Below are 27,828 nucleotides of genomic sequence, written 5' to 3'. Positions count from 1 at the left end.
GAGAGAGACAGCCCTACGCCGTCTGAACCTGCAGAATAACGAGTAAAACTATTTTGTAATAACTTTCCCCTTTTGTACTAAAAACCGCGTAATTTTAATTTTTAAATATATCGGCTGTACCAGCACACCGTGTTCTCACTTCAGACGCACTTGTCGGTCCTGACTGTTGTGTTGCTGTTTCAGGTCGCTCCTGCTCCCAAGTAAACGTCGAAATACAGCGTGCTACAAGTGGTGATGGAGGTGTTTACGTCAAAACGCGATGAAAACTGTGAGGAACCACCGGTCATTCCAAGCAAGCCAGCAACCGGGGCAATCACCCGCCAGCCACCACTACTGGGAGTCTCATCGGACTATGCCATTTGGAAGGTCAGGATCACGACGTATCTACGTAAGGTCCCAGCTGCCGAACATTTTGACTATCTCCTGTCGTGTCTAGACGATGAAGCGGCAAAAAGGGCGATTGCCAACGGTTTCACCGCAAGTAACCCGTCTGCCCAAAACTGGAAGGTGTGTAGTGCCGCGATTCGTTAATCGTTCGTTTCGATAACCGATATAATTCTAATCTTAACGGCGCGTAAAATCAGAAGACAAAGGATAGCAGCAACTACAGTTTATTGTCGAATAACTCAGGTTCGAAAGCTAACAACACCTGAGCGAATATGAACGAGCGAGTGAGCGGCAAGCGAGTGAGCGGCAAGCGAGTGAGCGAGGCGAAAGATGATGCGTATTGGAGATGGCTGGGAAGCCAACTCGAGAGCGAGGCAAAAGATGATGCGTATTGGAGATGGCTGGGAAGCCAACTCGATTTAAGCAAGCGTTAATCAACATTTATAGTCAGACAAAAATGAGTGACAGACATATGATGAATAAGATACGAAATGTACACATATATGCTCATATAAAAGTATAGCCAAGGTTAATAAGCGAATAATGAACAAGATCGAAATATGACTCATGACAGGCGAATTGGCTTGGCCAGTAGCTAGGATAAAGTATATGGGCTTAACAAATAAACTGATACTACACCTTTACTGTTTTCATGGATTAAAAAGATGTCTACACGAAATAGTTAAGAAAGAACTTCGGAAGGATTCTCATGAAGAATGAATGGGCTCAGGTCTCGTAGACTTAAATTGAATAGTAAAGCTGATTACAAAACAAATTCATGTAGCACTAAGAAGGTTTTCAAAAGTTAAGAAACACTTAATTTTTAGTAAAATATTCTCTAAGTTAGATCATCTGACGCACCATGGTAGACATTAAATAATTTTGGTGAAAAAGGATCTATATTTCTACTTCAAAACTATGATTGGAAAATTTCATTATTAGCGAGTTGAAATAGAAAGTGGTTATTATCGGTAATAATGATAATTGTTACCTTTTCGAATATTAGTACGGTTAACAATAATAAGCCCATTTAAGATAAACAAGGATCAGGGTGAACTGAATTATAATGTATAAAACCAATACTATTTGTAATAAATGACCACTATCACTTCACGATAGAGAGAAAACTAAGAAATACACAAGTTGTTGAAATAGTTATCGAGTTTTAATCATCTTCATTTTAAAGTTCTCATTGTTAACCACGATGTCCAATTACTCTAGACTATCTAGCTCGATAGCATGGGATACAATGTTTCGTACGAGATATATGGTAGAGTACGAAACACATCTCAAAATTATCACTTTTGCTCCGTGAATCCGTTTGTTCTGTAGGAGATTAGTTATAGCTCAAATGGATGAATAATATCCTCCTATAGTGTGAATTTAGGTAATGCAAGCTCAAATACCATGGGGAGCACAGTTTCTTACACCGATTTACTCAACATTATGCTCTATGATATGTAGTACACGTTAGTTCACAAAAAAATATTTAACAACTTATGTCATCGCTATACAAAATTGTGGAATTTTTGGATATAATAAATCATATTTCTAAGTTGAAACATATTCACGAACAAAACATACGTTTATATATGAATGTATAGGTGTACTTCTGCTGTGTAGCCAATAAAGTTTCCTTCTCTTTTTCTCTTTCAGTTTTTTCATCCAAGTTGCCAGTTGTGCTAACGTATAGGAAGCCTGTACCAGAATCGGACACTGAGCAATAAAATATTTGTCTGTTGAAAATAACGATCAAGCTACAATATTATGAACTATTGTGGCTGATCGGTATAGACTATTGTATTACAACGCATTGATTACATGTTGTTGTGTACTTCTAGAGACCCATATAGTCATGAATTTAATCTTTTGTTAGGTCATGTGTACATATTACTGAAAAGTTCTAAACAAGAACCAAATAAAAGTCCTATATTATCGTTTATATCACAAGCTGACTCTAGTTAAACAATCATTGAAACCTAGCAGGTATAAAATGTATACTGCTGTGGGGTCTCATGATAATATAAAACATTTATTCAATGCTTCCTGACTTTCAATGACTGTCTAACAAAAGTCAGTTTATGATGTAAACAATAAAATTCAAAAATATCCACTAACCTTCTATACATGTTACAATACTCTATGGTTTTCTTTCATTTGCCGATTGACGTTAGTCACTCAATTATAATAACTCCCCTTAATTTAAACAAATGTATACCATCTAAGAAAAAAATTAAAAACAATAATGTTGAATTTTCAGCCAAAAAGTCCGAGAATTTGTAGTAAATTACCTTTTTGATTTAATAAATACTGGCGTAAAGCATCTGTAAATCCAATAGAAAGTTTTCTTTCTTTTTTTTCTCCATTAAAGTCAAATACAGAATCATCAGGTTTACAGTCTGAATGAATAGCAGTTATCTGTTGATTGAAATTGAAATTAGTTGATTATATTAGTTTATTTTCATAAATTGTCTTAAAAAAAGTAGTTAGTACTTATTAGTGGTGTTGATTTGAATTGGATATATAAAAGTTTTAGTTCGGATCTACAGCCTTGGGTATCAAGTGTTTGGAAAATAAGGATAAGTATACACTGATGGTATACTGAATAATTGACGTTCTTTATCGTAAGTTAACTCAAATCGAAGACAATACCGTGGAAAATGTTTTCCTGATGATGCCACTTACTAAAACTGTAAAATTCTATTTATAGTTAATTTTACTCGTAATAGTCTGTCGAAAAACAGAGTTGTTGTGGCATTTAATAAAGTTATTAAAGAATATCGAAGGTTTTCAAGTACTGAATATAAGTTGCATAATACGATCGAAGGTAATATGAACTGATAAATTTTAAAAGAGATTAACGCAGAATAAATTTCTTTCTCAACTTCATTGATAGTAACTTCAAACTCACATGTTAAGCTGAAAGTATCCTCAAAGTTCCAAAGAATGCTTTACCCATGAATGCTGAACTTAAAGGATGAATGTGAGCATAAATCCTGAAAAACAGACTGCCAGGATTTCTGGGAAACATCTCTTGAACAGTGCCCCAAATTTTTTTCATAGTAGGTACTTATTCATTGAAGTATCAATGGAAAATTACTACTTTGGGCCAATTCATAGTAGATTTAGCGATTAATATGTCCCTGTAGAGTACGTAATATTGACCACACAAAGCGTGGACTTTTGAAATGCCTATTTCAACACTACCCTACCTGACAATCCACAGAGAATTAAGAGTTAATCAACAACCCAATCACTGGACATGTGGTGAACGCTAATCATTTTCCGTCACAAGAATCATAGCTCACGATTATTTAAAAAGTCAAAAATAAACAGACTTACAGAAGATTTAGATCAGAAATTTGTCTACTATTGAGACCATAGAAATACACCAATTCAAACTTAAGCTCTGTATACAAAAGAGATATATTTAATTCCTTATTTTACCACGTTCTCAAAATTTTAAAGTTCTCTGTTAACTACAAAATATCTAATGATTTTATAACTGATGAATATCACAAAATATATTTTCATGGTTGAATTCATGAGTCAATTGAAGCTAGACCATTATGGAAGATCTGGAAGCATTGGACGGCCGTTTCGTTCTATTGTGAGCATCTTCAGCAGTCGCATCCACGGTCCAGCCTCTCGAGATTCGAACCCAGGACCTACCAGTCTCACGCTCGAGCGCTTAACCACAAAACCCCTTCTGAAAAATATATTTACTTACTATTAAATTAAGTATTTATTAACGCTTCACATAAATAATTATTTTTCATTAGGTTCACCTTATGAACACTAAACAATTCTAAATGACTTTTATCAATATAAGGTTTTAAATTAATATTTTGCAGTATCTCAGAATTACAGTATGGTTCTAAACTATATTCAAGTTATATTCATCGAAATACACATCGTTTTCAAAGGCGGTAATTTTAATTAACAATAACAATGTTTGATGTTTTTTTCAAGATGAACTTGTCTAGAATATTTTAAACATTGAAAAACTACATTGAAATATGAAACAATATCGAACATGTCAATTTCATTCTGATCCTCAGGCCCATATTATATAATTTGATTATGATGAAAAGTTTGTTTTTTCAAAAAATCGTATTTATAAATTATAGTTGTATCGTTTTAGCTCATCATTGTAAAATATTAGAAATGAAATGAATCAGTTTGTATTTAGAAGGGGGTTTGTGGAGATTTCAATATTTTTCAAAGTTGAAATCATGAGTCAACTGAAGCTGGACCACCATCGAAAACCTGGAAGCACTGGACGGCCGTTTCGTCCTATTATGGGACTCCTCAGTAGTGCGCATCCACGAACCCACTCTCGCGAGCGAGATTCGAACCCAGGACCTACCAGTCTCGAGCCGAAGCCCTTAGCCGATAGACCACTGAGCTGGCATCCAACGGTGTTAATGTCTAACTTCAACTGATCCACGAAGTTGAGCAACCATTCACCAATTGTCTTCAGTGAGTTGATATCTCACAACAGACGTAGTTTTGAACTCCACTGGTCACTGCTTCTCACTCGCTCGCGAGAGCGGGTTCGTGGATGTGCACTGCTGAGGAGTCCCATAATAGGACGAAACGGCCGTCCAGTGCTTCCAGGTTTTCGATGGTGGTCCAGCTTCAGTTGACTCATGATTTCAACTTTGAAAAATACTGAAATCTCCACAAACCCCTTTCTAAATATAATCATATGCTCACTAGTGACTGACTTCAAGATACATGTCCTGGAGTTCTAGTGGGAAGTAGTGACCAGTGGAGTTCAACCACGTCTGTTGTGAGATATCAACTCACTGAAGACAATTGGTGAATGGTTGCTCAACTTCGTGGATCAGTTGAAGTTAGACATTAACACCGTTGAATCAGTTTGTGTTTTGAGAGCTGGTTATTCAGAGAAAATATGATGAGTTAAATAATCCACTCTGTATTAGACAGGTATATGGATGTTCATGTTCATGGCCTTCGTGTCAGTCGTTTGTTATACCTGGTCAATTATGTAGATGAATTTGTTTTCGTAAAATTCATTAAAAACAAAATAAATGCTCCTACTAGCTAAAATATATTTTTGAATGGTATATCATGAGACTATGAGTGTTCATCGACTGAGGTAGCTGGTATGTGTATTATATATAACTCGCCACTGCCTACATCAATATGTAATCATAGAAGGCGTAAAAATTTGTTGGAAGAAAGCTAGGAACATACAGGCTGAGAAAAGACAACTTATTAAGTCATTAACTAATGAGCCAAGTTGTGCTGGTAGGTGAGTACTACTTGGAAGGGGTCAACCCGATCAATATGACAGTAGTCAGGATCTTTTTAGGACATCGCTCAAAATCAGTAGCAGTAGAGAAGACGCATCTATTTTTCATTTACTCTTAAAACCCAAGTTTTAATATTGTTTTACTCATTTTGTTCTCGAAATTTATATCTCCTCAATTCATATTTGCTTTTTTTAATATTTTTACTATAACAGATACTACTGCTACTCCTAAAATTTTGGTATTCATCTGGTAAACTTCGTGTTGCAGTCAGTCTGTCATAAGTAATGTAACGGCTAGGAATATTATGCATCGACCAAAGTCACCACACGACACAGTTGACTGTATCATGAAATTTACACTAGAAACAGTCATAATCTGTTCATTTACCAAGGTTGCTTTATGTTTTAATTGATGCCCTACACAATTGTGTTATCTGTAAGCGGGTCCTTCTAGTGCCGAGCCGGGATAAAGGAGGAGGATTGAGCATAGGACTAGAAAACCTTGTTGAAAAGAATGTCAACCAGAAAAATTAAGGTCTGAGGGAAATCTGAATTTTAAATTTACTATTCTTAAAATTTTATATAAAAAAGGTAAGAAAAGAGTTATGCACGAAGTAGATAGTTAAAAATAATTTATCTAAACTTACATCAACAGTTCTATTATGATTTTTTCCAGGCAAATAAATTACGTCATCATCTATGTAGGTAATTTCCGGAATAGTTTTCATAACTAACATTTGATCAGATGTAGTCTGCTTCGAATCTTCTATAACAGTAGATTGTTTAGTTAATTCGGGATCATCACTTGAATCATTTGTTATAAATGGCTTAAGTGTCAATGAAGCCAATGCCGTTAGTAAGCTTGCACCCAATGAATACAATAGTAAACTAGAACGCCAGCCTTTAATCGGTATAATCCAGTTGTAGAAAACTGGTACTAATAATGTACCGACACCTGCACCAGACATTGCTAAGCCTGATGCTAAGCCACGATAACGATCAAAGTAATAATTGACTGAGACTATAGCGCATACCATTAGAATACCAAAAGCTGAACCTAAAAATAATTAGTATGACCATGATAAAAGACTAATTATTAGGAATTTACTAAGCGCTTAAGATAAACCAATAGTTTCTCCAGTAATAAAGTAGAACTAGTAATGACATAGAATAAACATTACGCAAATTGCACAAGTTAGTGGCTATCTAAACTGAGTAACTCAGCGGATAATGAACTGGGTGTTTAGAGGGAAAAGTACTGATATCTAGTCACAATATAAACATCAATACTAGTACACAGATACATCTAATCGATGATTCCCTAATGGGATGAAACGTGCGTTCTGGATTCCATTAGTAGGCACAATTTATCTATTCTGTCAAGATGTAAAACTATTTGAAAAGTATACAAGTTGAGTGTTGAATGGAAAGCCTATTTTCTAAAATTACATCAAAATTAATTATCATTTAGTGGCTTGTTGAAACTTTGGGGTCATCTTTTTCTTAGAAATTTAAAATGTTAAAGTAAATTCTCTTGTTTTAGATTTTATTTGAATTGATTAGTTATCTTTTGATATGTAGGTGTACTCATAGGTCTCTTTGAAAAACATACAATCTATTACAAAAATAAGTACTACAAGATGCAAACAGAACCATTACAGTGGTTATTATATGTTCCATTTTGTCATTCATTTTAACAAGATGACAGACTGTTACATTAGAATTCATGCATTTTTGCAATTGAAGATTGTTATATAAAGAAAAACTGACTGTAAAGAAGATGAATTACAGCTTATCACTGTTGAAACGTTATTTATCAGTATACTTTTTGAGATATTTATAAAGTAAATAAATACAAGACAAGTAATTGTCTCAATATTGCTAATCCTTTTTTACTGAGATGACATTAAATGATGGTCACAATACAACAAAAACTAATTAAATTTATATTCAAACTGGCTATCTGATAAAATTATCAATGTTACCGTATCTAAACATTACGGATTCGATCCCACGGAACATTATATATATGAACTGTTGAGAGGTCACAAACAGTGAACTAGATAACCGTATATAACTTCTTAATCTTCAGTAAATCACTAGATGATATCACTTCATGATAGAAAATTATGGAAAAGTTATCACTTAAATTTCAACGAAATCATTACTTTACATAGTTGAAAGCGTGAGCCAATTGAAGCTAGACCACCATTGAAAACCTGGAAACACTGAACAGCCGTTTCGTCCTATTGTGGGTGATGTGAACCGCGAAACAAGAAGCCTTAACAAATTACGGAAGCTATTTTTGGGGACGTTAATTTATTTAATTCAAAGCTTGTAAAACTGTAACATTTACTTTTGCCCCTAGCCTATTCTACAGATCATGAGCTTTCTTTTGATGTATAATTCACTGCCATAGCATTTTCTGTTCTGAAGCTATTGTAATTTAGACGTAACCTTTTGTACTCTATTTTCTACTACAATCCCCCAGTTTTGGACATAATTTTATTTTCCTAATTATTGTACGTTGTGGTCGGGTTACTCATCTATTTATTCATGTAACTTTTCACCCTAATCTGAATTGGGAATTCGAGTGCTAGATCGGGATTGGAATAAAGTGATTAGTGTTCCAGCTGTCTTTGTCTTCTCTCTCTCTCGCGTGCTTGCCAGCCAATCAGGGATAAAATAGTTTTCGTCTCTCTACCCCCACTTCGAACTCACGCATACTAGCCTCAAGGTTAAGCCGGTCAGCCTATCGGGTCAAGGTCTTAATCTACATTAAACAAGTCATACTCAGCACTAAAGTGGGTACACAGATTCAAGGACAAAACAGTAGGACTCCTCAGCAGTGCGCATCCACGACCTCACCTCGCGAGATTCGAACCCAAGGCCTACCAGTCTCGCGCCAGAGCACTTAATCATTACTGAAAAGTAAATGTACAGTTCCATTTCAAGTGAAAATTCTGTAAATATACTACGGTAAAAAATGATTTAGGAATTTGACTGATTCGAAAGGAACTTTAAGCAGTGACGATAATAATTAAAGTAATAATAATAATAATAATAATCAAAACTGGTTGAATTAAATATGTGAGCTAAGTAATATTTTGTGAATGTTTCACTTAATAAAGCAACATATACTCTTAGAGAACAATGAGTATGACCAACAAAAATTTGGGCAATCTAATTCCGTTCTAAATTCAAACAACAAAGATAGAAAAAAAAGCGTAATATTATTTTAACCTGTTATCATTCCATAAAATATTATTATAGCATGCATATTAGTTAGATAACTTGCTATTGACATTCCAAGACCAAGTAATAATGCTCCAAAACAACCACTAATACGAAACCCAAACATCTGAATAAGTGGACTGACAAAAGCACCTAACAAAAAGAAAAAAAACGTGCCAATGAAATACTGATAGAACAACTACTGAGAATTTAGATTCATGATTGAGTACAAAAATAATATCGAATAAAATGGTGTGGATTGGTGCTTTAATTTTACCGTACCGCCATGGTCAAATAGAATAACTTCAAAGAGTCTGAAAATACCACAGAGCTAAAGCATAATATAAAGCAACTTAACTCCGTCCATAAACATTCTACGTTTTCTTCTGGTTCCAAACCGAGATAAGAAAGGAGGGTCGGGCATAGGGCCAGTAAACCCACCCTGTAGAAAACAACCTTGTTAAAAAGCTCTAGTCAGAAAAACTTATTGTAACCGTTTAAACTCTGTCCTGGAAGTTGAAAGACCTTCATTTAGAAGAATTATGACCCCTAACAGTGAAAGCTGAGATTCGTCGTAAGCCACAAGGCCGATATTCCTTCAAACAACCAGAGTAACAATTAATGTAGATACTTGGAGTGTCTGGACAATATGAGAGACCGTAAGGGCTGATCAAATAGCTTCGAAACGACTGAAACCCATTGAACCTAAGCTGGACAAAAAGATTAGATTTGAGAGAAGTGCTGAAATACTCTGATCATGAAGAAGAAAATGCCTCGCATACATAAGGAGTTGCGCTGATGTTGTTCAAAGAAACACGTAAAGCACTTATAGGATGGGAATCTCATGAATCCAGGATCATCAAAATATCCTTCAAAAAAGGAGAGAATTAAAGTGAATGTTATCCAGTGTTATGCATATGGAAATGAAAGCAATGAAGACGATAAAGATCAGCTTTATGAAAATCTACAATCGGCCGTAGGGACGTGTCCAGGAAAGAACCTGACCATCCTGGTGAGAGACCTAAATACAAAAGTCGGAATGGACATCACCAGGTACGAAGATATTATAAGATAACATGAACTAGGGGAAAGAAACGAGAATGGTGAGAGTGGATAAGACATGCATTGCGAAATTCACCAAACTGCATTACGAGGTAAGAGATTACCCAGAATCCTGAAGGGAAACAGAAAAGAAGAAGACCAAAGAACAGACTGCGCTGGGAATCGGCAGTAGACTTCGAAAGGATGAATAACAACTGGAAAGAATCGCCCAGAACAGAGTTCGATGGAGAATGATAGTGGGCGGCCTATGATCCTCCATGAGCAATAATAGGCGTAGGTAAGTAGGTCAACAAAATTTTTAAAGGTGGCACTGAATTCTCCACAAACGCGTACACAAAGATACATGGGTCTCACCAGATCACACTACAGAGAACCGGATCGATCATATTCGCATCAATAAAAGATTCAAAAGGACAATGGAAGACGTGAAAACCAGGAGAGGAGCACAAATAGATTCAGATAACCATCCGGTTGTGACCAAGATCAAACTGAAGCTAAAGAAACACTGGACAGCTGAAAATACAGCAGTATGAAGGTTCAATACAGCCTTCCTACGAGATACTAACAAACTCGACGGATTCAAGATAGCTCTAAACAACAGGTTCCAAGCCTTACAACATCTACTGAAAGAAGAAGAAACTACTATGAAGGACAATTGGTAAGGGATCAAACAAGCGCTAACTTCAACGTGTCAACATGTTATCGACCGCAACAAGCATCACCATATGGAATGCATCTTTATCGAAACCCTGGACAAAATTGAAGAAAGGAAGAACAAGAAGTGAGCAATTAACAACAGACAAACAAGAGCAGAGAAAGTCAAGGTACAAGCTGAATACACTAGAGCAAACAAGCAAGTAAAGAGGTGCATTAAAGCTGACAAGCAGAAATACGTGGAAGAGCTAGCAAGGACAGCGGAAAAAGTTGCAAAAGAAGGAAATATGAAACAACTATATGATGCAACGAAAAGACTGGCAGGGAATACAGTATATATATACATATATCATAAGCTTTCGAGTGATCCATTAACCGCTATTACGTGATTTACTGTTCTTGATTTATTTTCAATCTATTAGTTACACTCTCCTATACACACAGCCATTTTTGACTTGATCTTGTATAATTATTATTTTTCATTTTAGGGTGGGATGCGATTTGGTCTGCTTGTTTATAAATGATTTATGTCTAAAATAAATGATTCATATATCGGAGGCTGATATTTGTGTTCTGGACTAAATGGGATAGGCTAGGTGATCAGCAACTACATCGAGAATCAATAAGGGTTCATGGTCAACTCAAGCCTGATAGTGTTGCTTGATGCCTTATTGGTTTATCACGGACACAAGGTCATCATTGGTGGCCTGTTTAAACATCTGGGCTACCTGTTCCTGTCATCTAGATATTTCAACAAGTTATCTAATTTCGTTTGTTTTAATACATCATTATGCCTATTAATCGCACAACCTATTCAGGTGCGTTTCTGAAAAGTGTAAGACCTTTCGCTGTAGATGTTACAGAAGGCCTAATCAGAGATATCGTGGTTGCTGGCAATATGCAGCGAGAAGAATGTACATTATCCAGATGTCGATTGACTTGGCTGCTAACTTCTAACTGGCGACCACTCAATATTTATCGTCAGGAAGGACGAAGAAGTAAGAAACGGAAACTTGTTGAAGTACTTTGTGCTGAGAATTCTATATTGTACCAAAAATATAATATTGAATAAAGCTAATAATAATAATAATAATAATAATAATAATAATAATGATAATAATAATATAAGTCGATACTCTGATTGATGATTTCGTCACGTGGTGTTTTATGGACCATGGGGTGTAACACTCGTCACAATACATCAAAATTTTTGACTATCAGAAAGCGCCCGACAGCGTGAATAGGAAAATCTTATGGAACCTTCTTTGACACTATGGTGTACCTAAGAAGATTGTCACCATCATTCTGAATTCATACAACTGATTACACTGCATAGTCGTGCATGGAGGCCATTTCACAGATCCATTCAAAGTTAAGACCGATTTCAGACAAGGCTGTTTACTCTCTTCCTTTCTCTTTCTTCTAGTGGCTGATTGAATTATGAAAAACCCCATATCTCAGGGAAAGTACGGAATACAGTGTATAGCTTGGATGAGACTAGACGATTTGAGCTTCTCAGATGACCTGACTCTTCTATAATAATATTTAGTGAAAAATGTAGGTGTAGATAGCCAGTATAGCAGCAGTAGGCCTCAGCATACATAAGGGAAAAAGCAAGGTCCTGAAATATAACACAAAGAGCACCAACCAAACCACTTTTGATAGAGGAGAACTGAAAGAGGTGGAAACTTTCACGTACCTGGGCAGCATCACTGATAAATAAAGAGGGTCTGATGCGAATGTGAAGGCACGGATTGGCAAAACAAGGTCGGCATTCCTACAATTGAAGAACATATACAACTCGAAACAACTGTCAACTAACATAAAAGTTCTAATCTTCAATAAGAACGTCAAGAAAGTTCTATTGTACAGAGCAGAAACTTAGAGGACTACTAAAACCATCATCAAGAAGGTACATGTATTTATACCGGAGGCAGAAGGAAAAGAGGAAGATCAATGAACAGATTTATCATAGAATTAGAGGAAAACATAAAAAGAATGGATAGCATTTAGAAACAACTGCAAAAGATTGCTCAGGACTTATTTGGTTGGACAATCCTTGTAGACGGCTTTTACTCCTCTGCGAGGAGTAACAGGCGTCAGTGAAGTGAAGTGAGTAAAACAACCAACACCTATCGAAGTGCTTTAGCTCGTATAAAAGATAAGATCCCCTTTACATCAACACAGAATTGAGTCAACAAATTAGGATGTGTTGATTGTGTCGCCTTCTGTATTGGAGAAACATCTCGTGAAATTTTGATTCAAGCCAAAGAACATCTTAAATACATAAAACCTAATGATTCTATAGAACTTGAAAGACTTCAAATTAGGTCGGTAGTAGCAATACATGCCATAAAGTAGATATTAAGAATGTCAATATGATACAAAAAAGCTTTTCCAACTTCAAAGAAAGGGGCGTATCTGAAGCTTTCTATATAGTGCTAAATCATAGCACTCACAATAGAACAAAAGGCCTTACTATCCATTCGACTTGAACCATCAATTCGATCTACTGTGTCTGATTCTATTCAAAGTTCATACCACCATCATAAATACAAATCCAACTATATCCTTTCACGTTGTGAATATAACACTTTTCAATCATTAACACAAACATGTATACCATACACAAGATTTCTCATATAAATCACCTTGACCGAAACAACGTGATATGAACTTGGTCAGGCCTGTTTTTTGATTGATCGAAGTAAACATTTTTCCTTTGTTCTTTTTTACGATTTAACCTAGGGCTAATTCAATTTGTTTATCTATTCTCTGAAGAATTGGCCTACATTGAGTCACGAAATATCAGAAAATTTAATTTTTCTACACCTTGGAATACTACAAATATTGTATTTTCACTAATAACAATCTGCCCAATGCTTAATTTATTTGAAATTACCCAGTCAAACCTTGGTAACGATGAAGAGAACAGAAAGAGAAACAGAGAGCAGTTGTTATCACAACAGAATTGAAAGGATTATCAAGCATGTAATGAACAACTGAAGGAAGATGTGCAAATAATGTATTTAATATATGTTTTTCATATTTTATGAAGGTACTCTGTATATTTGAGTTAAACAGTAAATTGGTTTCCCTACCTGAGTTTTTGTTCATTACATTAATACCTAAGAACTAGCGGGCTTTTATCCTCAGAAAACGATCAGTGTTCATGAATATCCTAACGATTTAGTTATTTCTTTTTCGTCCTGTTTCTTATATTTCGCACCAGCCACAATTTTTTTATACGGACTGCTGTATAACATGTTTGTTCACACTGTGATAACTTAAAAAGGGATTTGAATGAACAATCCATTGGTAAAAGTAAACTTCACTAACCGTTATCTGTTATTAACTATTTTCCCATCTGGCTACTATCTCTGTTTAACATCTCATCAGTAGAGGGGAAACAGTTCAACACTTACTTACTCACTTACGCCTGTTACCCCTCGTCGAGGAGCATAGGCCGCTCACCAGCATTCTCCATCCAACTCTGTCCTGAGCCTTCCTTTCCAGTTCTTTCCAGTTGCTATTCATCCTTTTCATATCTGCTTCTATTTCCCAGAGTAATGTGTTCTTTGGCCTTCCTCTTTTCCGCTTCCTTTCCGGATTCCAAGTTAGGGATTGAGTCGTGATGCACATTGGTGATTTCCCTAATGTATGTCCGATCCACTTCCAACGTCTTTTCCTAATTTCCTCTTCAGCTGGAAGCTGGTTTGTCCTCTCCCATAAAACGCTGTTGCAGATAGTATCCGGCCAATGGATGTTGAGCATTTTGCATAGACAATTGTTTATAAATACTTGTACCTTCCTGATGATGGTCGTAGTAGTTCTCCACGTTTCAGCTCCATACACTAGGACTGTCTTGACGTTCGTGTTAAAGATTCTGACTTTGAAATTAGTTGAGAGTTGTTTTGAGTTCCGTATGTTCTTCAATTGTAGAAATGCTGCCCTTGCTTTGTCAATCCTCGCCTTTACATCTGCATCCGATCCTCCTTGTTTATTAACGATGCTCCCCAGGTACGTGAATGTTTCCACCTCTTCCAGGGTTTCGCCATCAAGTGTGATTGGGTTAGTGTTCTCCGTGTTGCATTTGAGAATCTTGCTTTCTCCTTTGTGAATGTGGAGGCCTATCGATGCAGAGGCTGCTGCTACATTTGCTGTCTTCATCTGCATTTGTTCGTGTGTATGAGAGAGGAGGGCTAGGTCATCTGCGAAGTCCAAATCATCTAATTGATTCTGAGAAGTCCATTGTATTCCGTATTTCCTTTCCGATGTCGAATTCTTTATAATCCAGTCAATCACTAGAAGGAAGAGGAATGGGGAGAGTAGACAGCCTTGTCTGACTCCGGTCCTTACTGGAAATGCATCTGTCAGCTGTCCTCCATGCATGACTTTGCACTGTAGTCCGTCGTATGAGTTCCGGGTAATGTTGACAATCTTCTCAGGAACTCCATAGTGCCGAAGAAGATTCCATAATGTTCTCCTATCCACGCTGTCAAACGCCTTCTCATGGTCAATGAAGTTGACGTATAGTGATGAGTTCCACTCAACTGATTGTTCTACGATGATCCGTAGTGTCGCAATCTGGTCTGTGTACAGCTGATCCTTACGGAATCCAACCTGTTGATCTCGAAGTCAGGCGTCTACTACGTCTTTCATCCGATTCAGCAGCACTCTATTGAAAACTTTTCCTGGAACTGACAACAGTGTGATGCCCCAGTAGTTCTCACATTTGCTCAGATCTCCTTTCTTTGGTATCTTGGTGAGGTATCCTTCTTTCCAGTCCATTGGCACTTGTTCCTCTTCCCAAATCTTCTTGAGTAGAAGGTGAAGCATGTTTGCAGTTACTTCAATGTCTGACTTCAGTGCTTCAGCTGGTATATTGTCAGGTCCTGCCGCCTTCCCACTTTTGATTTGTCTGATAGCCATCTTGAATTCTTCGATCGTTGGTGGAGTGACATCTATAGGAAGGTTTGTGTGTGCTGCTTCCATGTTCGGTGGATTCAATGGGGCTGGTCTATTCAGCAGTTCCTCGAAGTATTCTGCCCATCTTTTCCTCTGTTCTTGAATCTCAGTGATTGTCTTTCCTTCTTTGTCCTTGACTGGTCTCTCTGGTTTACTATATCTCCCTGCCAATTTCTTCGTTGTATCATATAGTTGTCTCATATTTCCTTCTCTTGCAGCTTTTTCCGCCGTCATTGCTAGTTCTCCCATGTATTTCTGCTTGTCGGTCTTAATGCTTTTCTTCACTTCCCTGTTTGCTTCTGCGTAGTCTGCTTGTACTTTGACTTTCTCTGCTCGTGTTCGGCTGTTGTTAATTGCTAGTTTCTTGTTCTTCCTTTCTTGAATCTTGTCCAGGGTTCCCATAGAGATCCATTCCTTGTGATGATGCCTCTTAGGACCAAGTTCAACACTACACTATAGAAAATTTTCTCCTGTGAAATGTTGTCGTTTAATAGCAAACGATATACAGTATGAATAGGGCCTACCAGTGCAGAGAAAAAATCCAGGTTGAATAGTCCCCGGCATTGATAATATTGTTTGTGAGTAATTTTTATTGACAAATGCTTGGTCATTTCGTAAGGACAAGTATAAAACTCCAAATCCACCAAATGTCCCATCAATTATTAACTGAATGATGAATGACGATATAACTATGATCCAACCCCATCCACTATCAGTCTGAAATAAGACAAGATATTTTTTAATGATGAATATCATCTTACTATAAACTGGTAAGATTAGTAGAAAAATATTCTTTTTAAAATATAACATTTTGATATAAATGAAAGAATAACTAAACTCGTATGTTGAATATGATTTCAGGTAATATGATGATAAACAGAAGAAACTTATGACTCGGTTTAATGCTAGTTGGTGTCACTCAATTGAATCCAGACCAACGAGTTATTTCAGTTTATATAACAAATCACTATAAATACTGATTTTGTTAAATTTTTAAAGATAAAAATGAGTTTTTTCTAAGATTGAATGGTTCTTCAATTATAAATCACTTCCAAAATATATATAGTGTATTAACAGAAGGGGTTTTGTGGAGATTTTAGTAATTTATAGAGTTGAGATCATGAGTCAATTGAAGCTAGACCACCATGGAAAACCTGGAAGCACTGGACGGCCGTTTCGTCCTATTATGGGACTCCTCAGCAGTGGTGAATGGTTGCTCAATTTCGTGAATCAGTTGAAGTTAGACATTAACACCGTTGGATGCCAGCTCAGTGGTCTGTCGGTTAAGGGCTTCGGCTCGAAACTGGTAGGTCCTGGGTTCGAATCCCGCGAGAGTGGGTTCGTGGATGCGCACTGCTGAGGAGTCCCATAATAGGACGAAACGGCCGTCCAGTGCTTCCAGGTTTTCCATGGTGGTCTAGCTTCAATTGACTCATGATCTCAACTCTATAGTGTATTAATATATTTTGGTTTTCTATTTGTGAAAAACATTGTAACTGACTTCATTATCTGATTATTAAATTTAAGAGCTAATTATTGTTACTCATCAACGAACTTTTATATATCTATAATACTTTTGTATAGTAGGAAGTGTGGAACCAATGAAGTTGCCCATTTGATTTGGTTGGTCAGTTTTCTCTGTTGAGATTATGAACCAATCTGGGTTGGATGACTATTGAAAACCTGTAAGCACTGGATAGTTTACCACCAAAGTATATTTACTACATCTAATCAGTCGATATTTGATTCAAGCTGTTAAAATATTTCATAACACTATCGCTTACAGGATGTACTTGGATAATATGAATTTTATAAAATAATTCATATTAAAATGAAAGTTTTTACCTCATCTAAGCGATATGAGACAGATTTCAGAAGTATAATACTCCTGATGAGTAGTTGATAAGAAAAGTGCATCTTTTCTCTGTAGTTAAACCATAAAACAACTACTCCTATGGTCTTTATCAAGAGTTTGACAAAATAACTATTTGACAGTAATATGATTTAAGTGCTTTTGAGAAAAAAACAATCATAGAACTCAGTAATTCAACTACATTTGTTTGTTAAAGGAGTTCAGTCTTACGATATTGCCGACTATCACCAACCACCTAACATCTAAATATAATGCACATAATACTGGGTCATGTAGACTGTTAACCTCATTGTAAATTAATGAGCATAGTTCGATCAGCGCTAAATGACAAGGCAAATATAACAATGGATACTGTGCAATGATCAGTTAATTACAAAGAAACTATCAAGACAATCCACTCAGGATGTATATATACCAACAGAAGGTAATCAATTAGGGTTCTTAATATAAATAACTAGAAAATTCTAACCTTATATATATATATATATAATTTAAAAAAGCTGAAACTTATATCGTATCTAAAGATCCAACCATCCTGAAAGTAACGCAGTGTATTGATGCATAATTTTACATTTACTGACTATTTCTACTGTCCAATCAACTTCTAAGAGAAATGTAATGTGGCCATTTTTCTCACTTTGGTACTGAAACAAAATTTAATCCCAGTTTCATTTACCAACTGACATGAGTTGAAGAATAATTATAAAACAGAGGTTACTGTATGAGATGAAAATCAATTGGTGTTTATGTTTCACTTTGAAAAAGCACAGCTAAAAGGATATATAGCAGTCAGTGACTTGAAAGGATGGTCATATAATATAACAGACTAGTTAGGATTAGAAATTCACCAACCATTGAACATATTATTTATTACATTAGATTAAGGCCGCTTGCTAAGAGACCTGATAGGTATTCTGAATAGGTTTAAATAACAGTTACTTCCATTTGTTCGCAGTATTAAGTAAATGAATCAATTCATTTTTGAAGTTTGTTTTCAACCAGAGGATCAATGAAATCTATGGAGGGCTGAGTAACTAGACTATCTTGGTTTAAGACTCTTTGAAACTGCACACCGGTGAAGTCACATGTGATCGAACTCGTGATTAATAGGCCCCGGAGGGAGTACGGTACCATTTAAGACAAAGAATCAGAATTTAGTTGTTCCACCTTTTCAATTCTCCGTACTCTGCAACTGTTATAGTAAAAATATTATTGACTAATTTACAAAAAATACAGTATAATTTTACTCCTCTAAAGAATACCAGGTTTTCTAATCCTGTTACATATTACTAGAAGCTAGAGCCTATAGTTCATGAGCGTTTTTTTAGCGAGTTGGTTTTTTACGGGATGGTGTCGCTAACCCCATACCCAACCCTCCTCCTTTACCCGGGCTTGGGACCGGCAGTAGCCCTCGGAGGAGCTACAGGCTGGATTTCGTAAGGATCGATCGTGTACAGACCAAATCGCAACTCTATGTATCATTGTGGAACAATCAATCGAATGGAATTCATCAATCTTCATCAACTACGAGAAGGCATTTGATAGCGTGGACAGGACAACACTATAGAGGCTTCTTCGACACTACGGAGTGCCTGAGAAGATAGTCAATATCATACGGAACTCCTATGATGGACTAAACTGCCAAATCGTCCACGGAGGACAACTCACCGACTCATTCGAGGTAAAGGCCGGTGTTAGGCAAGATTGCTTACTCTCACCCTTTCTCTTTCTCCTGGTGATCGACTGGATCATGAAGACGTCAACATCTGGAGGAAAGCACGGGATACAGTGGACAGGCAGGATGCAGCTTGACGGTTTAGACTTCGCAGATGGTCTGGCTCTCCTATCACAAACGCAACAACAAATGCAGGAGAAAACGACCAGTGTAGCAGCAGCCTCAGCAGCAGTAGGTCTCAATATAAACAAAGGGAAAAGCAAGACTCTCCGATAAAATACAATATGCACCAATCAAATTACACTTGACGGAGAAGCTTTGGAGGATGTGGAAACCTTTACATATCTGGGCAGCATCATTGACAAACACGGTGGATCAGATGCAGATGTGAGGGCGAGGATCGGCAAAGCAAGAGCAGCATATTTACAACTGAAGAACATCTGGAACTCAAAACAATTATCAACCAACACCAAGGTTAGAATTTTCAATACAAATGTCAAGACAGTTCTTCTGTATGGGGCGGAGACGTGGAGAACTATGAAAGACATTATCCAGAAGATACAAGTGTTTATTAACAGTTGTCTACGCAAGATACTTCGGATCCGATGGCCAGACACTATCAGCAACAAGTTACTGTGGGAGACAACAAACCAGATTCCAGCGGAGGAAGAAATCAGGAGGAGGCGCTGGAAGTGGATAGGGCACACTTTGAGGAAATCACCCGATTGCGTCGCAAGACAAGCCCTCACATGGAATCCTGAAGGTCAAAGGAGAAGAGGAAGACCGAAGAACACATTACGCCGAGAAATAGAGACAGACATGAGAAGAATGAACAAAAAATGGATAGAACTAGAAAAGAAGGCCCAGGACAGAGTGAGTTGGAGAAAGCTGGTCAGCGGCCTATACTCCATTGGGAGTAACAGGCGTAAGTAAGTAAGTAAATATAGTTCATGAGCTTAATAAATGATATTTATGAAAAGTTTCACATTTGCAAATGTTGTCATAACTCATATTACCAATTAGATTTTGTTTTAAATTTATTGACTGATTCTTATGTTGTTATTTTACTACTGTGGTGCGCTACTTATACGGACAGATATAAGTAGAATGCATCAAGAATTGGAAGTAGGATTCTTATTGATAGACAAGAAACATGAGAAGAAAGAAAAGATAAATGAAGCAATCTATGTAGTAACAGGAACAAAAGAACAATGGAGCTTGCAATATGCAATTCAAGGAAGATGTGCAAATGGTGTATTCAATGTATCACTTCACAAATGCGGTGTGTGATTATGCTAATTACAAAAGATTAGTTTACCGTACCCGAGTCTTCGTTTATTACGCTACTATATATTTTTACCAACCTTAAATAGTAATTAATACTGTTTCAGAGAGTTGGTAAAATAAAATAAAACGTATTACAAGTTGCCACAACTTAGATTTTCGACTACATGAAATTTAAAGGTCAGTTTGAGGATATTGAGGTTTGTGTACTTATCATCAGTTACAGATAACGACAAGCTATTTATATTGGTCTCTAAAATTTTCACTGTTTATGTATATTAACTAATTTGACTAAAGTCTTCATCACTACCCTTTACCGTAATGATATAAATATACCTAATAATTGCTAGTGTGCATCTTCCTTAGTATCTGATATGATAATGGATAATAAAAATTTGCAAAGATTCGTTTCGGGAGGAAATCACTGATCATTTAAATACTGGGTTATAGTTTCATACTCTACTTCGGCATCTTTGACTTAGGCAGCCTTAGAGAAACTCTAGTTCTCATACAACATATTTTGGCTTAAAGTCGAGTATATGAAACTATATTTGACAGTAACAATACTTTGAAAGGTATATGTGGTAGAATTTTGTATCGTGGCAAAAAGGAATGATTATGGATCCATATTGATTAGTGCAGTTAACAAATCAAAAGTAGGCAAAGATAATTAATTGATCACCCTTATGATAAATTAACACGGAATAAACTAGTTGATCTTAGGAGAAAACGGAATAATCAATTTGAATAAAGTAATTATATTGACCAATACTTTTTAAGTAAAACTGTGTTTCTAATAAATTAGGGAACGCCTTAATAAGACGTTATTCTTTATTGAGTAATCGTTTCGTAATTAACTGAATTAACTGATTAAAAAGCCTTACTGACTACTGATATATTAATAAAGGCATTTTTAAATTCATAAACTTAGTCTAATCTTAGTGACTTGGCACTGTTCTCTGCTTTCTTTAATCCTATATGGTAGGATTTTGTCAATAGGCAGCCCTGAATCGTGTTGGTACATAGCAAATTGACCGACAGAATTCACTTAGGACTGAAGGTTATACAACATTAGATTTAAATGTAAGAATGATTAAAAGTAGCCTCCATAATGAAGTAAATGACTTATGAAAACCACTTCTTGATACTGTTTGTTTTCGAGTGACCTTAATGATAAAAAAGGCTGATTCCGTTTTATGGAATAGTTTAACCAAACAAATGACCATGTTCACCTATGCTCTGTCATGTGAAAGTGAAAACTGTATGTATTTATTTCATATAAGATAAATTATATTTAATGAAGATAATCCGTAAAACGTGAAGATATGTAAAAAAAGGTTACTTTTTACCAGTCATGAAGTACTTCGAAGTAAATTTGCAACATTTCACCGTAATAAAATTCTATGTGATTAAGAGTTCAAAATCCATAAGTTAAATTAAGTTATTTAACCATTTATGCAAGTCTGTACTTTTGATGTTCTCTAACGTAACTCAATTATAGAAGTACAGGGTGATACATGTATAGGCTAATGATAAAATTCAAATAAAAATTGGTGGAGAGGGTGTGAACTTGTAATTCAATAGTTAAAAAACAAGGGGTGGATAGGTTGTTGAATCATTTGGACTTGAATCAGTAGGTCACATGTTCCAAATATCGGTTCGGACGGCCATGTAATATCATTAGTCCTCACAAACTATGCTACTGAATGCTGAACCAGTCAATCAGTCCGTCAGTCAAACACAACGTACAACCTGACACGTGTGTACATCAGTTCAAGTTACCATACTTTAATTAGCACAACAACATGAAATCGCCAGAGTGAATCCCATAATAGTAGAAGTAGTAATAGTATTAGTGAATGCTAAATATATCAAACTGTACTTAGCGCGTGATTAACATTAAGCTGAAAGTTAAACGGTTTAACCTGTAAGCTATCTCACCACCTTGATTAAATGAGCCATTCTTATCAGATAGAAAATATTCGAATCTGTGGATAATAAGATAAGTTAGAATACCCATTCGGCATCAAAAATAACAAATTAACAAATAATGATTTTGTTTTTCTATCGTGAATTTATGAATATTGGCAGTCGACCACTCAAGGAACGATAATCTGAAAACAAAATATGAAATTTTCTAGAAGGTTGTTTAATTGAAGTCTATAATCAATACTAATTCATATTAGTTGGCTATCATAAAGTCTATCGATCCTACGAAATGTTATAAAGATTACACACGGTGCAACTGTGGTAAATATACATCGATAAAATTAATTATTTTTGTTTGAATCACTTATCGTTAACACAACAAAATGATAGTTGGAAGGTTGAGTGAAATCTCTAAGTAATAGATATTACAACTGGTAAAACTCATCAATGGGAAAGTATTCTTTTACTGATTCTCTATTAAGTAGAAATAAAAGTTACATCTGTAAATGCTAGTTGTGAAGGAACAATAATTAGATTAATAAATAGTATTTTGATATACTGAGAATCGGAAACTAGTGAACAATATGTATTAGATTCAATTCGTAACTGAAAAAAAACTCACTTAATACTATCGGTATATCAGTTCTATTTTTCAAGTTCTCTAAACCATAACACGAGATATTATCATGGGTAATTTTCTCCAAAAAGTATATACTATCTAATTCGGTTTCATCGTTATTGTGTTTTTAGACAACTAATAGTTTAAAAATAACTGAAACTTTCTAAAATGGCCTAATTAATGAGTAGTGACATTGAAAACGGTATTAAGATTTCAGTTACATTCTATGGAGTAGAGTGTAAATAAATAAATGGTTATAACTGTAAAGGTGATATTCTATTTTATTACAACCAAATACTTGTATGCAATAGTTTAACGTAGAAGATTCGTTTTGTAATATAAGAGAGATGATTAAATCTGAAAAAGATTTGATGGTACATGCAGATTAAAAGTTTATTGGCCTTCAGATTACTATCATAATAATTATAAAGATGATCATTTGGAAAATAACTCATGAAATAATTATCACAGTAAGCATGAAGTATAAATAATTAATTTCTTTTAATATGTATGTATTTAATAAAACTGAGCTAATTATAAGTTCAAAGCAAGGACAGAATTCCTACAATTGAAGAACATATGGAACTCAAATTAACTCCCAACGAACATCAGAGTCACAATCTTTAATACGAATGTCAAGAAAGTCCTACTGTACGGAGCTGAAACGTGCAGATCTACTACAACCATTAACAAAAAGTACAAGTATTCATAGATAATTGTCTATACAAGATACTCAATATCCGTTGACCGGATACCATCATCAACAGCCTTCTGTGGGAGAGGAAAAACCAACTTCCAGCTGAAGAGGAAATTAGGAAAAGATGTTGGAAATGGATCGGACATACATTAAGGAAATCATCAAACTGCATCACGAGGCAAGCCCTAACTTGGAATCCTGAAGGGAAGTGGAAAAGAAGAAGGCCAAAGAACACACTACGTCGGGAAATAGAAGCAGACATGAAAAGGATTGCCCAGAACAGGGTCGGATGGAGAGTGCTGGTGGGCGGCTTATGCTCCTCCACGAGTGGTAACAGGTGTAAGTAAGTAAGTAAGTAAATAATTATAAGTTGACAAACTTAATACAACTTATTATATCAACTCACTTTTGATTGATAAGTTTTTTTCTTCTTATTAATTATTCCACAGTTTGATTTCTTATTTAGTAATTTTGAATCAATAAAATCAATCATTTTAAACTTTCTGTAAAATAGTCAAATTTAAAATATCCCATAGAAAATTGATTTCATAAACAATTATTTTTCTTTTTTTTACAAAATTTAAAAGGATATTCATTTTAACCTTGACCAAAATCAATAAATTCTGTAATTTGGTTGGTTGAAAATAGTTAAGACATATTACAAGGTTAAATATGTGTTTAGTATTAAACTATAAGAGGTCAATTATAGGATCATTTTATACTTTTGACTGGGGATGATTTTGAAACTAGAATAGTTATTGTACGGACAGTAAGGATCATTATGTTGATCACAAATTTTGAAGATTTTTCAGAGATAATTCATTTCTGTATTAAAATAATTAATCAGTTATGACTGTGTTCAATCATTTTAGATTTTTAAAAATAGCATTTGATGAAAGTTGCTAAGTTGAATTTACTTATCACAACTTCATTATAGTTTGTTCATAAACGATAATTCTTTTTATTGGAAATCCTTGTCTTAATCAGAATTAAAATATGAAACTTATGAAATGAAATGCATTTATCATACTTTACAGGTAATCTGTAAAGTCGAAAGATTCAAAGGAAAATGAAATAAACAAAAACTAGACTTTTGCTGTTAAATGAGGGATAGTAAATGTTAGATAGGTTTGTTAGAAAATGAAACCAAGTCTAGGATATTAATATCGGGAACATTTGATAAATAATTACCTATCCACTTTGTATTGCTTACTTGAATCTTCCCATTGATGTTTAGGACTGCAATTGATTAGTCGCTTATTGGCATATGTAAATACTGTGCGTATTGCTTCGATATCTCCTTAATTCACAAGTATTATAAACAAAACTGGATGGTGGCTAGCAGTAGAATCCAGGACAACGTGATGGCGTTCGAAGCGTACGGCACTGCGTCCGAGTCCCGGATCAAACACCAACTCTGAGATGCAGGTACATCCAGCTGACGAGTCCCAGATGGGACGAAACGTACATCCTGGATTCCATTGCTAGTCACTATCCGTCTTTATTTATAGTCTCCTACTATTATGACAAGTTCTAAACTGTTATTTTTGTTCGTCATTTACTAGTAATTTATAAACCCCTACGTGCCTGCTGGTTTATTATCGAGAAGTAAAAGTTTTAGTTGACCGTAGTTGTTTTTTAAGTATTTTAACAGTTGAATTCATGAGTTGCTCTAGGCTAAACCATCATTGAAAACCTGGAAGCACTGGACGGTAGTTTGGTCTTGGTATGGGGCTGGTGAGCAGTGCGCATCCACGATCTCTCACGCGGTCTAGAGGTTATGCGTTCGTGCGCAGGACCGAAGGTCCTGGGTTCGAGAGTTCCTCGTACAGGATCCTGAGCGTGCACTGGTGAAGAGTCTTACAGTTGACGAAACGACCGTTTAGTGCTTCCAGGTATTTAATGGTGGTCTAGCTTAGATGGACTCATTAATATAACTGTTAAAATTACTACAATCTTCACAAATCCCCATCCTGATATTATGTATTTATAAGACTATTCCGTCACATTTTTATTCTTGATTGAAATAGCTCGATGTGGCGCGTTATCTTGATTTTTTATGCTAGAGTGTCGGGATTGTAATCAGGATCAAGGTTCTGTACAATAACATCCGAGTTCTAATTGTTGAACTAGGATGTTTGTAATTCACTGTTCACACGTATCCGTGGTGATTCATTGTCGTAGCAGGACGAAACACTGTTATGATCACTTGTTATAACTGTCGATGATAGCATTATAAGCAAAGATGGGTAGTGGCTAGCAGTGGAATCCAGGACTCGCGTTTCGTCCTATTTGGGATTCGTCAGCTGGATGTACCTGCATCTCAGAGTTGATGTTCACTCTGGGACTCGAACCCAGTACCTTCCGCTTCAAACGCCATCGCGTTATCCACTCAGCTACTGAGTCCTGATAGTCACTTGCTTGTGCAATGGGGTGAAGTTTAAATTTACTTAGTATTGTTTGTTTGTATCTTCCCATTGATGTTTATGACTGTCGGTGATAGGTTAGATACAATCTAGCTTTGTTCGCTTTTAGATCTGTTGTTGGTGGATGATAAGTTTTTCATCTGGAGACTTGTCTCATTCCATGGGTAGAGCACTATCATTCTTTACTCAGTTATATCAAGTAGTTATAACATCACTTTTGTCAGGTTGTAGCCCTAGAGCTTTTGTGCTCGTCGTATTCAAAAAGCAACACAAATGACGTGCGTATTGGCAATAGGACAGTCATTGATAGATGCTTTTGTAGTGCCGTGCTTTGTTAATCGTTCACTTCGATAAGCGTTATAATTCGAATCTTAACGGTGCGTAAAATCACAAGACAAAGGAAAGCAGCAACTACAGTTTATTGTCGAATAACTCAGGCCGGAAAGCTAACAGCATCTGAGCGAATATCAACGAGCGAGCGAGTGAACAGGCGAACGAATAGCAAGCAATTACATAGACAATTTATAGTCAAATTTAATAAGGGCACAGCAAAACAAAGGCTGATGATAGTATTACGTGCATACATATATGGGGAGGAGTAAGAGTCATCGAATGATACTTAAGCAATCAACATTTTGGCTAGAGTGTCATGTGCTCTAGTGGTATAACAGTGCAAAGAATATGCAAATTGTTATTATCCAAATGACGATGGCTGTTAAGTAAGTTAGTAAAAAGGGCTTAACCAAAATTGACAACAATCGAAATTGATTGTAGGATGGTTGCTATACTTTCCTGAACAAAAACAGCTAGTTTATTGTGATTCATTGAAATTTCCAACGCACCCCGTATACTAATGGTATGGAAAACAGAGCATACGATGCAGAATTTCATTAGGAAACTACAAAGGGACTTAGAAAGTACTCTTGTTTAGAAATCAGTGTAATGAAATGTCTTATGGAGTTAGATTACAATGCGTTCATTTGTAAATACGTGGAAGATCAGTGAACTTAATATCAATGATATCAAAAGTTAGGTGGTTCAAAATATGTTACTCATCAGGGATCTACAAATGATGTAAATCTCCGAAATAAATAGTGTCCAAAAGCATTTATAGAATGCACTTTCTAATGTCATACTACCAGTCGATGCATACCATACCTGAAGTATCACTTTATATTGGTTAGAAGAGAAATACATAACTGCAAGCAGATTCGTTTCGGGGTTCTTTGCAATTAGTTTTGTTTATTCACCAACTAAATGAAGGATAGTGAACATAAAATTTATTAATTTCCAACCAAATAAAGAGTGAGTTTGATCATTATCTTATGAAAACCAACGAGGGTATACCCTGTACAAGATTGAGACATTATTCTACAGTGCTACACCTACTACTTTTGGTAGTGTAATGTTCTTCAATTTAGTTGATTTAATTACGATGCTTTTATTATCGTTCCATGCATCATTATGTCCAGAACGATAGCAATTTTTTTGAAACGGGAATACCCCCCATCATTTACTTAATACTGATTACAATTAGTGTATAGCATAATCTATCGGTGTATATTTACATATTGTCAATCACTTACAATAGGCATGTTATTGTAGATATATTATTTTTTAATATATCTAATCATAAAGTATACGTTCTAAATAGAGCGTTCTTCTTGTCACATTTTACTTTTGTCTTATTGATTCAATCTATGTAATAAATGAGTGCATTAATGTGTGAGACAGATAAC

At 35.7% G+C, this 27,828-nt stretch overlaps 1 protein-coding gene and 2 non-coding genes across 3 annotated transcripts in view; 1 reads left to right on the top strand and 2 right to left on the bottom strand.

The window, feature by feature from the left end:
• The window catches only part of Smp_150090 (putative monocarboxylate transporter), a gene marked incomplete at both ends in the record, with an annotated part of 24,388 nt that extends 8,046 nt beyond the window's left edge, over positions 1 to 16,342 (bottom strand). Inside the window, 4 exons of the mRNA XM_018796538.1 lie at positions 2,679 to 2,805; positions 6,316 to 6,725; positions 8,912 to 9,055; positions 16,111 to 16,342. Coding sequence (XP_018651670.1) covers positions 2,679 to 2,805; positions 6,316 to 6,725; positions 8,912 to 9,055; positions 16,111 to 16,342 — 913 coding nt within the window. The remainder of the gene's footprint in view (positions 1 to 2,678; positions 2,806 to 6,315; positions 6,726 to 8,911; positions 9,056 to 16,110) is intronic.
• Positions 16,343 to 16,852: 510 nt separating this feature from the next.
• Positions 16,853 to 16,924, top strand: Smp_tRNA_02170_Pseudo_CGA.1.1. Its single transcript has one exon. It is a non-coding gene (tRNA).
• Positions 16,925 to 25,999: 9,075 nt separating this feature from the next.
• On the bottom strand, positions 26,000 to 26,066 carry Smp_tRNA_00242_Pseudo_TTG.1.1. The gene has a single exon. It is a non-coding gene (tRNA).
• Positions 26,067 to 27,828: the final 1,762 nt, after the last annotated feature.

This window comes from Schistosoma mansoni, chromosome 4 (genome assembly GCF_000237925.1).
Source record: "Schistosoma mansoni strain Puerto Rico chromosome 4, complete genome".
Lineage (NCBI taxonomy): Eukaryota > Metazoa > Platyhelminthes > Trematoda > Strigeidida > Schistosomatidae > Schistosoma > Schistosoma mansoni.
Note: the sequence above shows the minus strand (reverse complement) of the source record. Positions and strands in the feature narration are given on the sequence as shown.